The sequence below is a fragment of the Mustela putorius genome, unplaced genomic scaffold, assembly GCF_011764305.1.
Source record: "Mustela putorius furo isolate JIRA1106 unplaced genomic scaffold, ASM1176430v1.1 tig00003863_pilon_pilon_pilon, whole genome shotgun sequence".
In the NCBI taxonomy this organism is placed as follows: Eukaryota; Metazoa; Chordata; class Mammalia; order Carnivora; family Mustelidae; genus Mustela; species Mustela putorius.
This window is the reverse complement of record NW_025422015.1, coordinates 8120497-8136554: the sequence shown is the minus strand read 5'-3', so window position 1 is coordinate 8136554 and position 16058 is coordinate 8120497. Positions and strand designations below refer to the sequence as shown.

General features: G+C 35.8%; 1 protein-coding gene across 6 annotated transcripts in view; it reads left to right on the top strand.

Annotated features, from left to right (window-relative positions):
* Window positions 1–7809, top strand: part of STXBP5 (syntaxin binding protein 5) — a 176452-nt gene extending 168643 nt beyond the window's left edge. For all 6 annotated transcript variants that reach the window (XM_045066264.1, XM_045066262.1, XM_045066260.1 and 3 more), the window contains 2 exons: window positions 192–412; window positions 2075–7809. In XM_045066264.1, the coding sequence (XP_044922199.1) occupies window positions 192–412; window positions 2075–2116 (263 nt within the window). In that variant the 3' untranslated portion in view covers window positions 2117–7809. The remainder of the gene's footprint in view (window positions 1–191; window positions 413–2074) is intronic.
* The last annotated feature ends 8249 nt before the right edge of the window (window positions 7810–16058 follow it).

Genomic DNA, 16058 nt, shown 5'->3' with positions numbered 1-16058 from the left:
GTTACATCCACGTCGTCGCAAATGGCAAGATTTCATTTCTTTTGATGGCTGCATAGTATTGCATTGTGTATATATACCACATCTTCTTTATCCATTCATCTGTTTAAAAATTGTGTTTTAATGTTATATAGTAGGATTTTTGTATTAAAATTTTTATTTGAATTTCTCTTTCACTTATCAAATCCGTTCAGTTGGAGAATCATCCTCAGGAAAGGCCTCAAGGAGTCTTGCACAGCATATCCCTGGCCCTGGCGGCATTGAAGGCGTGAAAGGAGCAGCATCTGGAGTCGTTGGTGAATTAGCACGAGCCAGGTTGGCACTAGATGAAAGAGGGCAGAAACTTGGTGACCTGGAAGAAAGAACTGCAGCTATGTTGTCCAGTGCAGATTCATTTTCTAAACATGCACATGAGGTATGTCTATCAAACAAATATTTAAACAAAATAACCTTGGTAAAGCAAGTATGAAAATTGTTTTTTTTTTTTTAATAGCTATTATATTTCTACACAAGGACTTTCATTTATCCTCTGTACAATTGCAAATTCCTGATTTTTGCCACCAGAGGGAGCTATGACAAGACTATGTTTCAGTAGCCTTTGGTCTTTTACTGAAGTTTATGAATTATGAAGGAAACTGCTCACCGTCAGGCTTTTTGTAAACTAAGTCAATGATTTTGCAGATGTTTTTATGGAATGCAGAGGCCTCCAATTTTACTACTAACTTCTAAAAATGGAAATAGTTTTGCCTCTCTTCATTGTTTAGGTTGGTCTATATAACTAAAATTGATGAACATTTTAATTTAAATAAACAATACTAAATCTGTCTGTAGACTAGTTCACACAGAGGGTGAATGAGATGCATTTTTGCAACAAATTTATTTTGATAACTTTGGAAATCATGGGACCTTAGAAGCTAATGCTGTAAAAAAGGGATCCCTAGCTGGCCTTACAAGTATACTTTATTCGCCAGCATAGTAACACCTTAGAAAATGACCTTAAAGGCAATTAGGTAGAATATAGATCTTCATTTTGACACAGAGGTCTGCCACTCTGTGATGCCTTACACTGGGTTACTTCACACACTTAGTTCCTACCCTAGTCCTTGAGGACATTTTAAATTTGTTATCTGAAGGAACCATATTAAGGTTATTTTTACATTTGAGTACCCAATCTATCAGTAATAGCTCTCTAAATTTTTCAATCAAAAGTCATCATTTCCTTGCTCAAGAATGCTGACACTGGAATGCATGAAAGAGGTCACTTGACCTGAGAGAGATTGTCCAGGGCTTCAAAGAGATTTGGAGATCCCTCGTGAGTCCTTGTACTAAGCTAACACACACCTCAGATATAGGCTAGTGACCTTGGTGAAGAATTTTGTTGGCATAAGCCTGCATCTGACTGTGATCTCTAATGCATTTAACAATATCTTCTACCAAAAGATATTTATGAACCATATTTGAGAGTCTGTAAAAATAATATATTGAGGTGGTTAAATCCATGGATTCTTTAATCAGACAGTGGGCTCAAATCCCAGTTTCACCATTGTGTTACCTTTGGTATCCCGTATAAGCCTTATTCTCTTTATTTATGAGGAGAATAATCATCTCTAACCATAGAGCTGTGAGGACCAAATGAATTCATGTAATAAAGGTGTGCCATACAGTGTCTACCTCAGAGTAAGTGCTCAGTAAGTTTTGGATGGCAGCAAGAGTACTGATGTCAACCTTTCATTCATCAGGCTTTTTAACCATTATTTTTAGCTCAAATCAGAGAACTGAAAGTTACCTTATTTGTAATGCATTAGCTTAGGTCACCAAAGAATATACTGAGGTGACATTTAATTATATCACATTTCTAAAAAATAAGAGAACCTTCTAGGCTGTAGTTCTTAAATAGTTACGGTCTTTTCTCTAAATGGAACAGTTCTTATTGCTTTCGGTATAAATTGATATGAAGTAAGCCATATAGTAACACTATAGAATGTTTCAGGATGATAGAATGTTTTGGAAAATATAGAAATCATTTATAACATAAATGTTTTGCCATTTTTAAAACACTTTGTTTTCTCTCCTTCAGATGATGTTGAAATACAAAGATAAGAAGTGGTACCAGTTCTGACAACCAGAAATCCAAATAAGTCCAACTTCAGCCAGGAGGAAAAAGAATTTTCCTTTTTTATTTTATTGATTTCACTTTAGGAAAGTTAACATTAAAGGGATGTTCGTCACTGGATACTGTTCTTTCCTAGCACAATCATGCACTGTTTTACCTCAGTCATGTGGCTTTACCTAAGGAGTGTCCACGCACACTCAAAGTGGAGTAGGTGGTATGTGCCGGCTATGAGTTGACAGTTTGGGAACTAAGCAGGTCACATGTTACAAATGAAGAAACAAAGGGGAGTGTGGAGGAGACCTGGCAGGGACTATTCCTGGATCATTCCTGTATTAAACTTTCATATGCCAAAAGATTTTGTGCTGTTGTATCTGCCATCAGTGTTTGACCTCTTTGAGGGAGAGACAGTAAGTCAGAAGTCCTGAAGCTGAAGTAGTTTGTTTGTGTCATTGACTGAAATATAAACAGCTGTCTTGGACTTTCCCTCCCTTAAACTGAATGGTCATCAGTATCATTAGTGAAAAAGAAACAAACTGTTTGTTACCATATCTTTAGACAGATAAGCTGAATGGTGGGCTTTAAATAATAAAAACATACACATAGTTGACTTGTGTATGGGCTACTCTTGGATTCTTGTTATTGTATACTTGTGTTTAGTCCATATTTTGTCAAAAGCAAAACAAGGTGATACATCACTTTTCATTGAAAAGAAAAGTGTAGAGCATGACTGAACTGCTCATCATTCTGGGAGTTTCCATGTAGTGGCTATACAGTGTGGAAAGTGAGAAAAACCTCCATTGTGGTGAGGAGAATACTTCAATGTCCCTTGTCCTCGTTCTCATTAATTCAGCTAAAGGTGGATTTGACCAAAATAGTTACTGGTTAAATTTGTAGAAATGTTGAAATTGGCTAAGTTTTTAATTTTGCTTGAATTTTTATAAAATGTTTAACCAAATGTACCTTTGCATTATTTAATTAAAATTGCTAAAAACAATGTTTCATTATTTCAGTAAAATGCTCAGCTCCCTTTTTAAAATACCCTTTATTTGCTAACAGTTCCAGTACACTCAGGTGATGAGCCAATTAAATCTTAGTGCACATGCTGTCGCATGGAAAATTAACAAGCATCTGTTGTCAATAATTATCTATATAAGAGTCTAGTCTGATGACCTACAAAATATTTTCTGTAGAAATATACTATTAAATCTGTACATGTCCTTTCGAGGTTTTAAAAAGCCAAAAGGAAAGGAAAATATGTGCATTTTTGGTAACTAAATTATTTCTGTATTGGAGTATAATGCAAGTGAGACTGTCAGTGAAAAACAAATGATCTGTTCCTAAGACAGCATTGCAGACAGGGAAGAGATGACTTTGTAGACCTGGAAGTAAGTGATATCTTAACACAGGCTCATCTGAGATGATTATTGGTGGTTCTTAAAGCAACAAAGGAAGAGCAAAATGGAAGCATTATACTTACTCTTAATGAAATTTAAATATTTTCTTCTATAAAAAATTGTTTAAAACATTTTCTTTTTTCATTAAGAGATAAACAGCACAAATTGATAGCAAACTTGATGGTTGCTTTTTCTATTCCATATGATCATTTAAGGTATGTGTAGAACATCTTAATTTCACACAGTCTGTTATGCATCTTTTCCTCTTTATTCTTTTCATTAATAAAGCTTTTATGTTTACATTTTGTAATGTGCACTATGGGATACAAACGTTTACATTAAAATTTACTTTGAATATCATTAGGGAGGGACTAAATATATGTGATTAGAGATAATTGATCGAGCCAAAATAAATATTTTTAAAGTAATCTTTTTCAAAAGGTTTCGAATTTGTAGAAAATACCTATGGATAACATGTTTCTGTTTAGTTAATGCCAGCGATACGGTGAAAAGTCAGAAGTTTACAGATGGCGAGTTTTGTATCCTATGTTATCTAACAAATCCGTTGTTCCATGATCTGTCACAGGAAGTATTAGGCCCTTTTTTAAGGTAGAGTTTTGAGAATGTCATCAATAAAATTAACAGTATAGATTTGAAGTTGAGAAGCATTAAGTAAAATAATATACTGGTGGATTCCTCATTAGGTAGAAGGGCATATTAGCTCCAATTATTTAATTTGCTCTGTTATTTTGTGTTAATTGTACATCAGCTTTATTTCTGTGGTCATTTTTCCTGATGTATATAAAATGAATTAATCCTGTAATTATTTTCAAATAGAGAAGTAGATACATTTATCTGAGATGGATTTTATAAGAAAATGTTAAATCAATATTTTGAGTTATTTTATTTTGTTTTTAAATTAATCTACAGATTATGCACAGCAAACCTAGAAACTCATTTAGAACTAGAAAGCTTGAAGTATTTTTGAGAATAGGAAATAGCTTCTCCGAGTTATACTTGATTCAGTCTGTAGATAAGAGACAGTCTGCAGTAGTAACTAACCCAGGGAATTTATTGTAATTTGAGAGGTAACATCTTTTTTTTTTTTTTTTTAAGTGCAAAAAGTAAGTCACCAGCAAGCCAGGATTTCAGGAAAACAAACCAAAAAAAAAAAAAAGTCAAAAATAGAAAATATTAGAAAGATGAAAGATTTGTGTGTGCTTCCTGCATATCCTCATTTGAGGACATTATTCTTTGTTGCATTTGTCCTTGGCTCTAAAATCATTAAAGTATTCGTTAATTAGCAGCTTGTCAATAGGAAGTTGTTTCCCTATATGTACCACATATCCAATTCACTCTTCAAACTTAAATTCTATGTGTTTGCTTAGAAAGTTATTTGAAATCTTAGTACTCTGACAAATTCTGTATATTACATCCATTTGAAGATTTGCATCATCTTAATCTCCTGGGTTTGCATTTCTGTTTAAAAAGTGTTTTCAAAAATGGTTATAGATATCACTGAGCTATGATTGACTTCTTAATTTGCTTTTCTTTATGTATGTGAAAAAAATGCTGCTATTTGTCTATGTTATGTGTAGTATATTACAATTTAAGTACAGTACATTATAGTGAAGAAAGAAGCATTTCTTTTGCTTAGACCTTAATTGTAGGTTTCTCTGAAGTTCTTTCATGTAGATATGTGAGTGTTTTAAACAAGTCTGAAAGTGTTACACATTTTTAGGTTACAAGGGTTGAAGGGAAGACAGCTGAGGAAAGGAAGGGGAGACCCCCACGGAGTACAGAGTTTTACCCTGAGTTCCAGATTCCATATATGTTTTGCTGAAGGCATTTTTTCAATGACATTAGAAAAGCTATATCCAAAGGTAAATTTTTTGTGGCAAAGATTTATTTTACATTTTAACTTTGGGGATTTTGTTTATTTGTTTTTGCAAAATAAAGAGCACTGAACTTTAAACTTGAATTTTTTCTGCACTTTTTTAGGTAATGAAAACTTTTTATTATCATTTAATCCACATTTCTCAGTTAAAATCAAATGATACATATGTATAAAACATACCAAAATCATGAATATGCTGCTAGCTGCACCTTTAACAATTAAACTGATCATAGTCTTAAAACCTTTAATAGGGCTTTATATAGTTTTCAAGGAAAAAAATAGTAAAAGCATTTGCTGTATGTTTCAGTGTTCTAGGTCTTACTTAAATTATTGCAACACTTTCAGATTTGTTTTAAGATCATACAGTAACATGTTATATTTATACATACTGCTAGAGAATATACTTTTAATTTTAAAATGAAATTTTTATAAATGTACTCTTTAATTTTAAAAATGGTGAACTTGTTAAGTTTAAGTCAAAGTACTTATAAAGTATGTATATTATCCATACAAAAGTTATGTTTACGCTTATACTAAGAAATATTGGTATCTCATATCGAGATACAATTAATTCTAGAGAATCATACATTATTCAAAAGTCTTCACGCATTGACAGGAAAGATAATCATTAATATGGTTTAAAAGAAACCCTCTATTGAGCATTTTCAAATATTAATTTTATTTTGGGAAAAATGCCCACAACAATAATTGCAAGATTTTTCTCACTAACTACAGCTTGCTGTCGGACGCCTACCTTAACTATTGTTTTAAGAAATATATATATTTAAAATAGTTTTCCAGGTATTTTCTTCTACCTTTTTTAAAAATAAATTTCCAAAAATGAAAACAGAGTTTATGTATTTTTGTCAATGAAGGTTTTTATTTTGTAGTTTATAGAATTTGTTCCTTATCAGTTTGATACTTGATCACTATTCCTAGACTTTTTAATCTGTATTTACTTTGAAAAAGAGCACTTCTCTATCTTAAGTGTCCTCCTTTTGTTCTTTTCCTTTTTAGAGTGTTTGTTCTCTTCAATTGAAATTTATGCCCACAAATAATTTTTTTTCATTTGAAAATGAATGTGAAGATACTGTTTACAGCTTTTGTTAATCACACTTTTCATCACTGATCAATTTCTTGTAAAGTGCTATGGGGATTATTTTTCCTGTGAATATTAATGATCTTATTACTGTCACAGAAGTTTTCAAAGTTCTGTGGACAGAAAATAGTTGTAACAACAACAAAAATTAAAAGGAAAACTTTAGTTTACCTTTCTCAGCTGAATTAAATGATTTTAATAACTTCCCAGTTATCAGGGTTATAACATGGCTTTCTTCAGTTACTAATACAATCTTAAATTACTTGGCACAATTCACTTACAAATTGAGTACAGCAGTCCAGAGCTACATATAATTGCTCTTTTTATTGCATATTGCACTACTATACATCGGAAAAATCATGAATGTCAGTTTTGCTGGTATTTTGCAATGAATGAGGCTCACAGTTTAATTTAAAATTTTATAGTGTATGAGATGTAAATAAGTCAGCACTAATTTATTGTAGATTGTTTGGCTCAGGCATTTAAATGGACATAGGCTAATGGCAATGGAATCCTCTTTGACTGGGAGTTTCATTTTTTTAAATATACTTTGCTAAGTGTTTTGTGTTGTTCGAACTTTGCTTCAGTTGAAGACAAGGTGAAGAGTTAAAAAAAAAAAAGACTCAATATGTCAATAGAAAGCAATGCAAAGAGTAAATCATATTTTAAATTTTTTAAATTTTTTTTGTAAATAAATGGTACTGTGATACTTTAGGTGTGACCTCTGCTTAACATGATAGTTAGAACCAGAAAAACATTTCTTTCTAGTTATACTATTGGTTCATTGTAAATGCATCACCAAAACAATATTAAAAAGAGCAAGGATAAGTTTTCCTAACATTGTCCACATCAGGGGCAAGCATGCTTGGTATAGAGCTCTAGCTTGTGTCTACCTTAAACCCGCAGGCAGTTTTCAGTTGCTGCACTTTTTTTTTTTTTATTTTGTTCAGTCCAGTAACTATCTTAAAGGTAATTGCTGGAATATGTATTTTAAATATGGTAAAAAAAAAAAAAATCTCTGTGTACTGTTTCATTTTAAACAAAAACAAAAGCACTATTGCAAACACTAAAAATGTGTCAAACTTTGTAGTTATTTTGCATTCCTGTACTTTACAAAATGTCATCACAGCAAAAGGTTTAAAATTAGGTAATGAAATATTTTTGTAAATAAATACCGTTAAGCTGGTATTTTAAAAAATGTATTATAATGTTTCTGGAAAATGTTCATATATATGTATATGAATGTCTCTTTATGCTGAAGGGCTCTGATTGGGCAAAATAAAATACTCTAATCTCTCCTGAAACTAAACAAGCCCTTTTTTCTGGAAAATGTTTTAATTTTTTCTCCGAATTGTGGAATTAATCCCATTAGTTTAACCTAAGCAAACAATAGTTGTAATAGATTTCTACATTTGCAAAGATAAAGTCATCTCAAGTAAGAAAAACTATTTTTCTTAACTAGGTGGGTTTTTTGGTAAAAGTCATGTCCCCTGCATTGGATGGGGTGAGATCCCCCTATTGTAAGAACTTAACAGTAGATGAACACTTCTTGGCCTGCAGTACGTATGGAATCCCCTGGGCATCTTGTTCAAAGGCAGATTTGGATTCAGGGTATTGAGGTGGGGTCTGACCTCATTTCTAACAAGCTCCCACGTAGTATAGATGCTGCTGGTCTGTGAAAAGTACTTTGAACAGCAAGATGATAATTTCCATAACTGGCATTTTGCCAGTTAATAGTAGTGTGCAACTACTTGTACCAAGAATGAATATCACATTAATGGATTTAGAATAATATAACTCAAAGAAGACCCAATAGTACTGTCTCCATTGTATTTCCAAGTAAAGAATATGGTAATTCTTTTATTAAATGAAGGTTTATTGGTTTTGAAATCTATAACTTTACTATCCACACGGTGGCAGTCATGTCTCATCTTATTGTCTGAGCCTTTAACAGGTGCTTACAGTAGCCTGTAACAAGGGAAAACCAGACATTGCAAAAGACTAATTTTCATTATAATTAATTTTTATTCAGAGAGCTATTAAAGTCTTGGATATGGAACAGAAAAACGTATTTCTAAGCTATTTGTTATAAAGTTATACAGAGCATTTAGTAGAATGATCTAGTTTATTATAAAAAATTATTATTTTTCCAGAAAATCTAGGCATAAAGTGATAATTTTAAAAACTAAAGAAAGATTGTCTTCATGTCTCTTTTTGTGGTCTTTTAGAGAACCCCAGTTGGTGTGTCCTGTGTAAATAGTATAGTGCCATCCACTGTTTTATAGAAACATAAGTCTTCACAGGAGTTTACAGGAAGATTCTGATTATTTTTCATTACTTTAAGGATAATATTATTGCTACGTCATTGTACTTTTTTTAGTTTTAGTACAAACGTGATCTTTTAAAGAAGAAAAAACTTCAAGCCATTTTACTTTTCATACTTTATCTGCATAAAATCAGTACTCTGTGTTCACTCAAAACAAATATTCTAACCCTCAGTTTTGGTCATATTATATAAATCTTAACTATTTATAAAACAAAGCAACAGGGGCACCTGGGTGGCTCAGTGGGTTAAGCCTCTGCCTTCAGCTCAGGTCATGATCTCAGGGTCCTGGGATCGAGTCCCACATTGGGCTCTCTGCTCCGCAGGGAGCCTGCTTCCTCCTCTCTCTCTGCTTGCCTCTCTGCCCACTTGTGATCTCTCTCTGTCAAATAAATAAAATCTTTAAAAACACAAAACAAAAAACAACATAGTCTTCAATAACTTCTTTTTAAAACAACATAATAGTAAGATATACATTTCATTAATAAAAACGAAGTTTCAGATAACACAGAATATGTTGTTAACTAGCAAAGGAAAGTAGAGAAATACCAAGCTCAGGTTCTTCATTTTCTTTCTCTTGCAACGTTTCTGTTGCAGTTTTCTGTCATCCATGGAAGACCTAAAGCTCTGCTTAATAGATATTCTGGGGGCGATCAACAGCTTTATGATCACAAAATGCATGTATGTGTGTAGGTGTGTTCCCAAACAAAGACCCCTTTGTTCAGCTCTCCCTGATGGAAGTTCATCTCTGAGTCTTCTCTCCCTCTTCCTTCCTCCCTCCCTCCCTTCCTGCCTCATCCAGTTCATTTCTGCCCCTCTATCTCTGATGATGCCTATCACCCCAAATCTCTTTTTAGTGTTTATTTTAACCAAACATATTTTGCCACTTTAGGGTGGCAGGGAGTTCTATAATTCTCAGAGGGTTCCCTCCTAAATACTGGGTGAATTTGTAAATAGTTTTTATAAACAATAATGCTATCCCTATTCATTGCTATAACCTTCAGACACTCAAAGTCTAGGCAGATAAAGCAAAAAACAAAGAGAAAGTTTAGCACACAAAGGATGTGCACTGAAGCAGAGATTTTGGAAGCACGACACAGGAGGAGTGTACGGTGTTAGAAAGCACTGTGCTGGCAGCCCTCAGTTCCAGTCCCAGCTTCTTTGCTGGGGGGGGGTAACCAGATGATTTCCCTTTCAAGACCGAAGTGTCCCAAGAATTCATTAGCATGCATTATATGCATGGGTATAAAAGAAGACCACATTTTAAAAAAATGTTACCCTCCATGTTCCTTTAATAATAATGTGACTACAAAAATCATTAGTCTAAACAGGGGTTCTCAAACCTGAATATCAAAATCTTCCAGAAATCTTATTAAAATATAGATTGCCAGGCTACAGCCCCCAAGTCTCTTACTAAGACTGGAGTGGGACCCCAAAATTTGTATTTTTAACAAGTTTCCAAGTAATAGTGATGCTGCTGATCCCCAGACCACACTTTGAAAGCCCCGATCTACAGCAATGCTATAGAACAAGTTTTCCATAGCACAGGTATTTTGGATGTTTCCTTTATGATGCTCTAATGAAACTCATATATGCCTCTACATGTAATCCTTTAAAATTGATACAATGTCCTAATATACCAAAGATATGAAATGAATGTGGGTTTTAATTTTAAAAATGGATTTCAATATGTAAATCTCATAGTTACACACTAGAAAAACAACAAAACTTCCCACATATGTTAAAAGCACTCCCAACCGGGTGAACCCCTGGGATGCACCCCACAACTTCTACCATGTGAATTGTTGAGCCGGAGAATAAGACCAGCAGCAGGACACGTCATTTTCCCTAGCTGTTCACATCCAGAGGGGCTGCTGAAAAAATGGTCATAAATGTTATGCCATGATGTAAGAAAGTATAGAAAAGAAGTCTTGACTTAAATGCTAGTTTGGATTTTTTGTGTATTTGTATTAATACCTCTAGTTCCCTTTTACTTAATCCATGCTCTTGAGCTGGTCAGAGTGGATTAGAGAATAGGATTTTCCTTTATAAATTTATGCCTGAAACTCACATATCTTAATACCTTAATGGTGTGGTTCTCCTGACAAAAACTCCTCTTGATAAAATACACATATAGGACATAAGCTTACTAACAGTCTATGGGAAACTTTAGTGCTGATGACCAAAACTCAAGGAGTGATTATTCGTTAGTTGTTAGGCAAGTTGAACTACCTTGTATTTTACTCCAAGTTCATTAAATGGTGGCATTATCTACATCCCCTTTCAAATGACAAGCACTTTGGCCGAAAGGCCAGTATTTCCATCCTTGAGTTTAGTACCGAGTCGCTCAGCCTCTACTTGCCTGTTTCCATATTTGTAAAACTAAGGCCTGAATATTGGTCTTACCTACCTCACAGACTTGCAGGGATATAATAGAATAACCTCTGAAACTCATTAGAAAACAAAATTAGTCCACAGAAATAAGGCTTTATTAGCTAAAGAATATTAGTCCCTTGGAAGCTTTGTGAATCAGAAGTATATTTCAACAATAAAAAGCAAGTAGCAGGGACGCCTGGGTGGCTCAGTTGGTTAAGCAGCTGCCTTCGGCTCAGGTCATGATCCCAGCGTCCTGGGATCGAGTCCCACATCGGGCTCCTTGCTCAGCAGGGAGCCTGCTTCTCCCTCTGCCTCTAGCCTGCCACTCTGTCTGCCTGTGCTTGCGCTCTGTATCTCTCTCTCTCTCTCTAACAAATAAATAAAATCTTAAAAAAAAAAAAAAACAAGTAGCAAATCTAGTATTAGGATCAGCAAATCAGGGAGTTTTAAAAGCGCTATAATGAGGGTAAAACCCACAGATATATTTAATAAAATAATGAATGGGAATCAATGAATTTAAAATGTGTTTGAATTTAATAAGCATCTTTAGTTTCAACTGAATTTCTTCTTTGTGGTATGTTACTTCAAGATGATTTATTGCCAACAATCATGAAGATATAAGATCTTACTAAAATTAATATGCAGTTTCTTCTCAAATAGAACAAGAATCCCAGTGCCTGGCATTTTTTTTTTTAATAAATACAAAGCTATAAATTAATTTATTTCTCTCTGGTATAGAAATTAAGTACTTTCTTGGTGTTTAGTCATAGCATAGTTGATATTTTTCAAAGGTCAATGATAGATTATCTAAAATATAAAAATTGTCTGAATTTAGAATATTTTATGGAGCAGATTACCTTTGAAACACTTTGTTTCTACTTAGCCAGTAAAAGATAGACTGGATCAGGCCATGGTCCCAGCCCTTTACCGCTGTGTACCAACAATATGACCCTAAGTTATCTAATCTTTTTAAAAACACTTCCCTCAAATATTAAATACAAATAAAAGCAGTGCCTGTTTTATAAGCCTGTTTTAAGGGTGCTGTGAAACTCAGCAGAGAGACCTCACTGTAAAGAGAGCCCCTGTTCTCCAGCCTGAGAAGCGGCACGGCGTCCAGACGGGCACGGGCGCTGAGGAGGGAATGCTGTCAATCCCTGCTTCACAATATGGGTGTCAATCAACTTCAGCAGGTTATTAAGCTTTTCTTGTGTCAGTTTCCTTGTCTATCAAATAGTAGTGATTAAGTCAGGACGTGAAAACGCTCAGCATCGTGTCTGATGGATACAACTCCTCTTAAACTAAGCGGCCGCTGATAGCAACATACCATTATTGGTGCCACTAACAAAAATGCGGATGATTATAAGGCATCCTGACTTTCAAGATGTAAACTATATAAAAATGGGTCTACATTTAGAACTGATGAAATATAGTAGGAAGCACTCAAATATATCCCATTATTAGGAGAGCTAGAAATAACTTGTAAACACATATAATTCCTAGATCAACCACCTCGGGGTGCAGGACAGAACTTCTAAAACTCCCCCTCTTCAGTATTTTCCCAGGCACAGGTCTCGTTCATACAAAGCTCCCGAAGCTGGGACTCACATGGCTCCATCTTAGGTAAGGTGGTGTTTCGGGAAGCATAATACAACATAATACAATCCAACATAATACAATACAAGATAAAAAATAATTTTAGAACTATCTCATTCTTTATTCAACTCTCTCAGAAGACGCTAAGGAAACCCAACTCCTAGCCCCCAAACATTTCTCACAGCCATTCACTCTTGAATGTTTAATCCCGCCGTACTCTGAACACTCTGATGCCAAAAGCTTCAGTATGCTCTCTCCCTCTCTTCCCGCAGACTGACACCCAGATATGCATGAAGAAGAGTGCCCTAAGTCCTCTCCCCGCCTTCTGAGTCTCAGGTAAGCTATTGTCATTCTGGGATGCTGGACACTTGGGGAGCTCTCTCAGACCCTCTGCCGCACCATGCCACCTGGCATGTCTGCTCTCATGCCATCACGGGGCAGGCAACTCCTCTGAACTCCAAAGGGAAATGGAACCTCCGTCCTCCCAACTCTGAGACCGTCAAACTTTTCAGAGTCCTATTATTCCTCTACTCTCCCTGAAGCTGACCTCTGATGGGTGTCAGGCTCAGACTCCTGTCCTTTTCTCCACTCCAGCCTGTAGGATTATTGTTTTCTCTGAACAGACAAGAGAAAGTCTTCTGCATGCTTCCTGTTTTGACAGGTCCTCAGCTCACCGGTTTAACCCCAAGCTGTCATTTACTCAAATTCTTTTTTCTTTTTTTTTTCTGCCTCAGCTATTGTCTCTACCATGAGCTCAAACATTCCATTCTGAGGGGTGCCTGGGTGGCCGCAGTCAGTTAAGTGTCTCACTCCTGATTTCAGCTCCAGTCATGATCTCAAGGCGGTGAGGTCGAGCCCCATGTCAGGCTCTGTCCTCAGTGGGAAGTCTGCCTGCGGTCCTCTTTCTCCCCTCCCTCTGTCCTCCCTTCTGCGCATGCTCTCTCTCTAAAATAAATACACCTTTTAAAAATACTCCATTTTGACAGTGAAACACAGACTTAAAAAAACCTCAACAGGTATTTATCAGTCACTGAGATATGTCAGATTCTGTTTTCAAATATTGGAAATAGAAAAGCAAACAACACTGAGACCCAGCCCTGGAGTTTATGTCCAGTGGCAGTGACACGTTTCTTTCTGTTTCTTGAGGACAAGGAGGGTGATGTGCCTTTGCCACCTGAGCAAGGGAAAACAGGAATTTTGTACGTGGGGTGAGGAAATATATCATTTAAAACACCGCAGCAGGGGCGCCTGGGTGGCTCACTGGGTTAAGCCTCTGCCTTCGGCTCAGGTCATGATCTCAGGGTCCTGGGATGGAGCCCCGCATCGGGCTCTCTGCTCAGCAGGGAGCCTGCTTCCCCCTCTCTCTCTCTGCCTGCCTCTCTGCCTACTTGTGATCTCTCTCTCTCTCACTCTCTGTCAAAAAAAATTGCAGCATTATCCCACCAACACATTTATTAAACACCTAAACTCCCTTCCTTAGCACCCACATCTAATCAGTCAACCATGTGTCCTCTTACCTCACAGATAATTCTCCAATGTGGCCTCTTGCTTTCCTCCCTGTTCTGTGGCGGCCTCAGCTTCAGCTTCCTGGTGTTGATTATCCTCCAAACTCATCTCTCTTTTCAGGCTCCTCCCTCTCTAGTATGTTCGATCTCATCTCCAATTAAGCTATTCTCCTTTTATACTTCCCTAAGGCTCCTCCTGTGACCATAGTGAACTGTAATGCTTCAATATGGTGCTACGGTTCCCTAACCATCTATCTGCTACATGCCGTGATTCTGGTACCCTTTATCGTTCCAAACCCATTTCCTGCATTTACCTCCTGCCCCAACAACACGTGCTGTCAATTCTCTGGACTCCTTTCATGCTTGGACTACCCTTCCTGTCTTTCTTAGCTTGGAAAAATCCTACTAATCCTTGATGGCCAAGCTGCAATGTCATTTTCTCTTGGAAGCCTTCCAAGCTCCCAGAAATGATTAATAACTCTCTTCTCTCTGCTGCAATAAACATTTCCTCATACCACTAGTTGGATCCTTATCACAATGGGGTTCAGTTACTGGTTCAGGCATCCATCTCTTTGATCATGAGTTCCTTGAGAAAAGAGATTGTCTTATCCAGATACTGGAGATAATTCTGGCATACTACCTCTTAGTAGGAGGTGTTAATATTTGTTATTAACTTGACATTACCCAAGAGCTTATGTGTACATATACATATATAAATAATATTTATACATAGGCATAAGCTTTCATCTAAACCCACATATAAGGATATATATATCTTTATATATTTCATATTTTATCCAAATTTTAATACCTCTGTATTTCTGCCACAATGTTTGGTAGCTGCTGATATCTCCTTTGAAATTTCCTTATAAATACAAAATTGCCTTTATTTTAAGTGCACTAACATTCTATTTGAAGGCTTTTCAAGTTTTGACAGTTCTGAAAAGCTGACTGGTTTCTGAAAGCTTATTATTAATTCTATAATACTTTATATTCTGTGCTGTGTATCTATATTTAATACTCTGTTTAACTTAAATAAGATTTCCTACATGGTTAATAAGACACAAGTCAAATGTGTGAGTCAGAGGCAGGAATCTATGCGATGTCTAGTCAAGTGATATGACGGTTTGATGCAAGCAATCAGACACTCATTCCATTTCATAATCACTATTTAATTCTCAGAGAAGAACATTTAAATTTAGCTTTTTAGATGAAAAAACTAGAGCAGTATAATCCACAGGAGAATCATTTTAGTCTTATTTCTCTTATTGTCTTTCTTTCTCATTAGTCTGTGAAATACTTTCATGTGGAAACAAGCAAGATCCTCATTTGAAACTATAATCTAAAGAAAGGTAGAAATGTAATTAAGTAAACTAATAAAAATGGGTATCATGTGCTAGGCTAAAGATACCTCATTTTTAACAAACCACAACTTCCCAAGTGACTAAATTCACTTTGAATTTCTAGGTTGGGAGTGGGGGTCATAATATAAGGTAGCTTTGGCTGACTAGAAAAATTTTTCATAATCCTGGGTGTCCAAAATCTGGGTTGTAAAATAGCTCCTTAAGAAATTCATGTTCTGGGGGTGCCTGGGTCGCTCAGTGGGTTAAGCCGCTGCCTTCGGCTCAAGTCATGATCCCGGAGTCCTGGGATCGAGTCCCGCATCGGGCTCTCTGCTCAGCGGGGAGTCTGCTTCCCCCTCTCTCTCTGCCTGCCTCTCTGCCTGCTTGTGATCTCTCTCTCTGTCAAATAAAAAAAAAA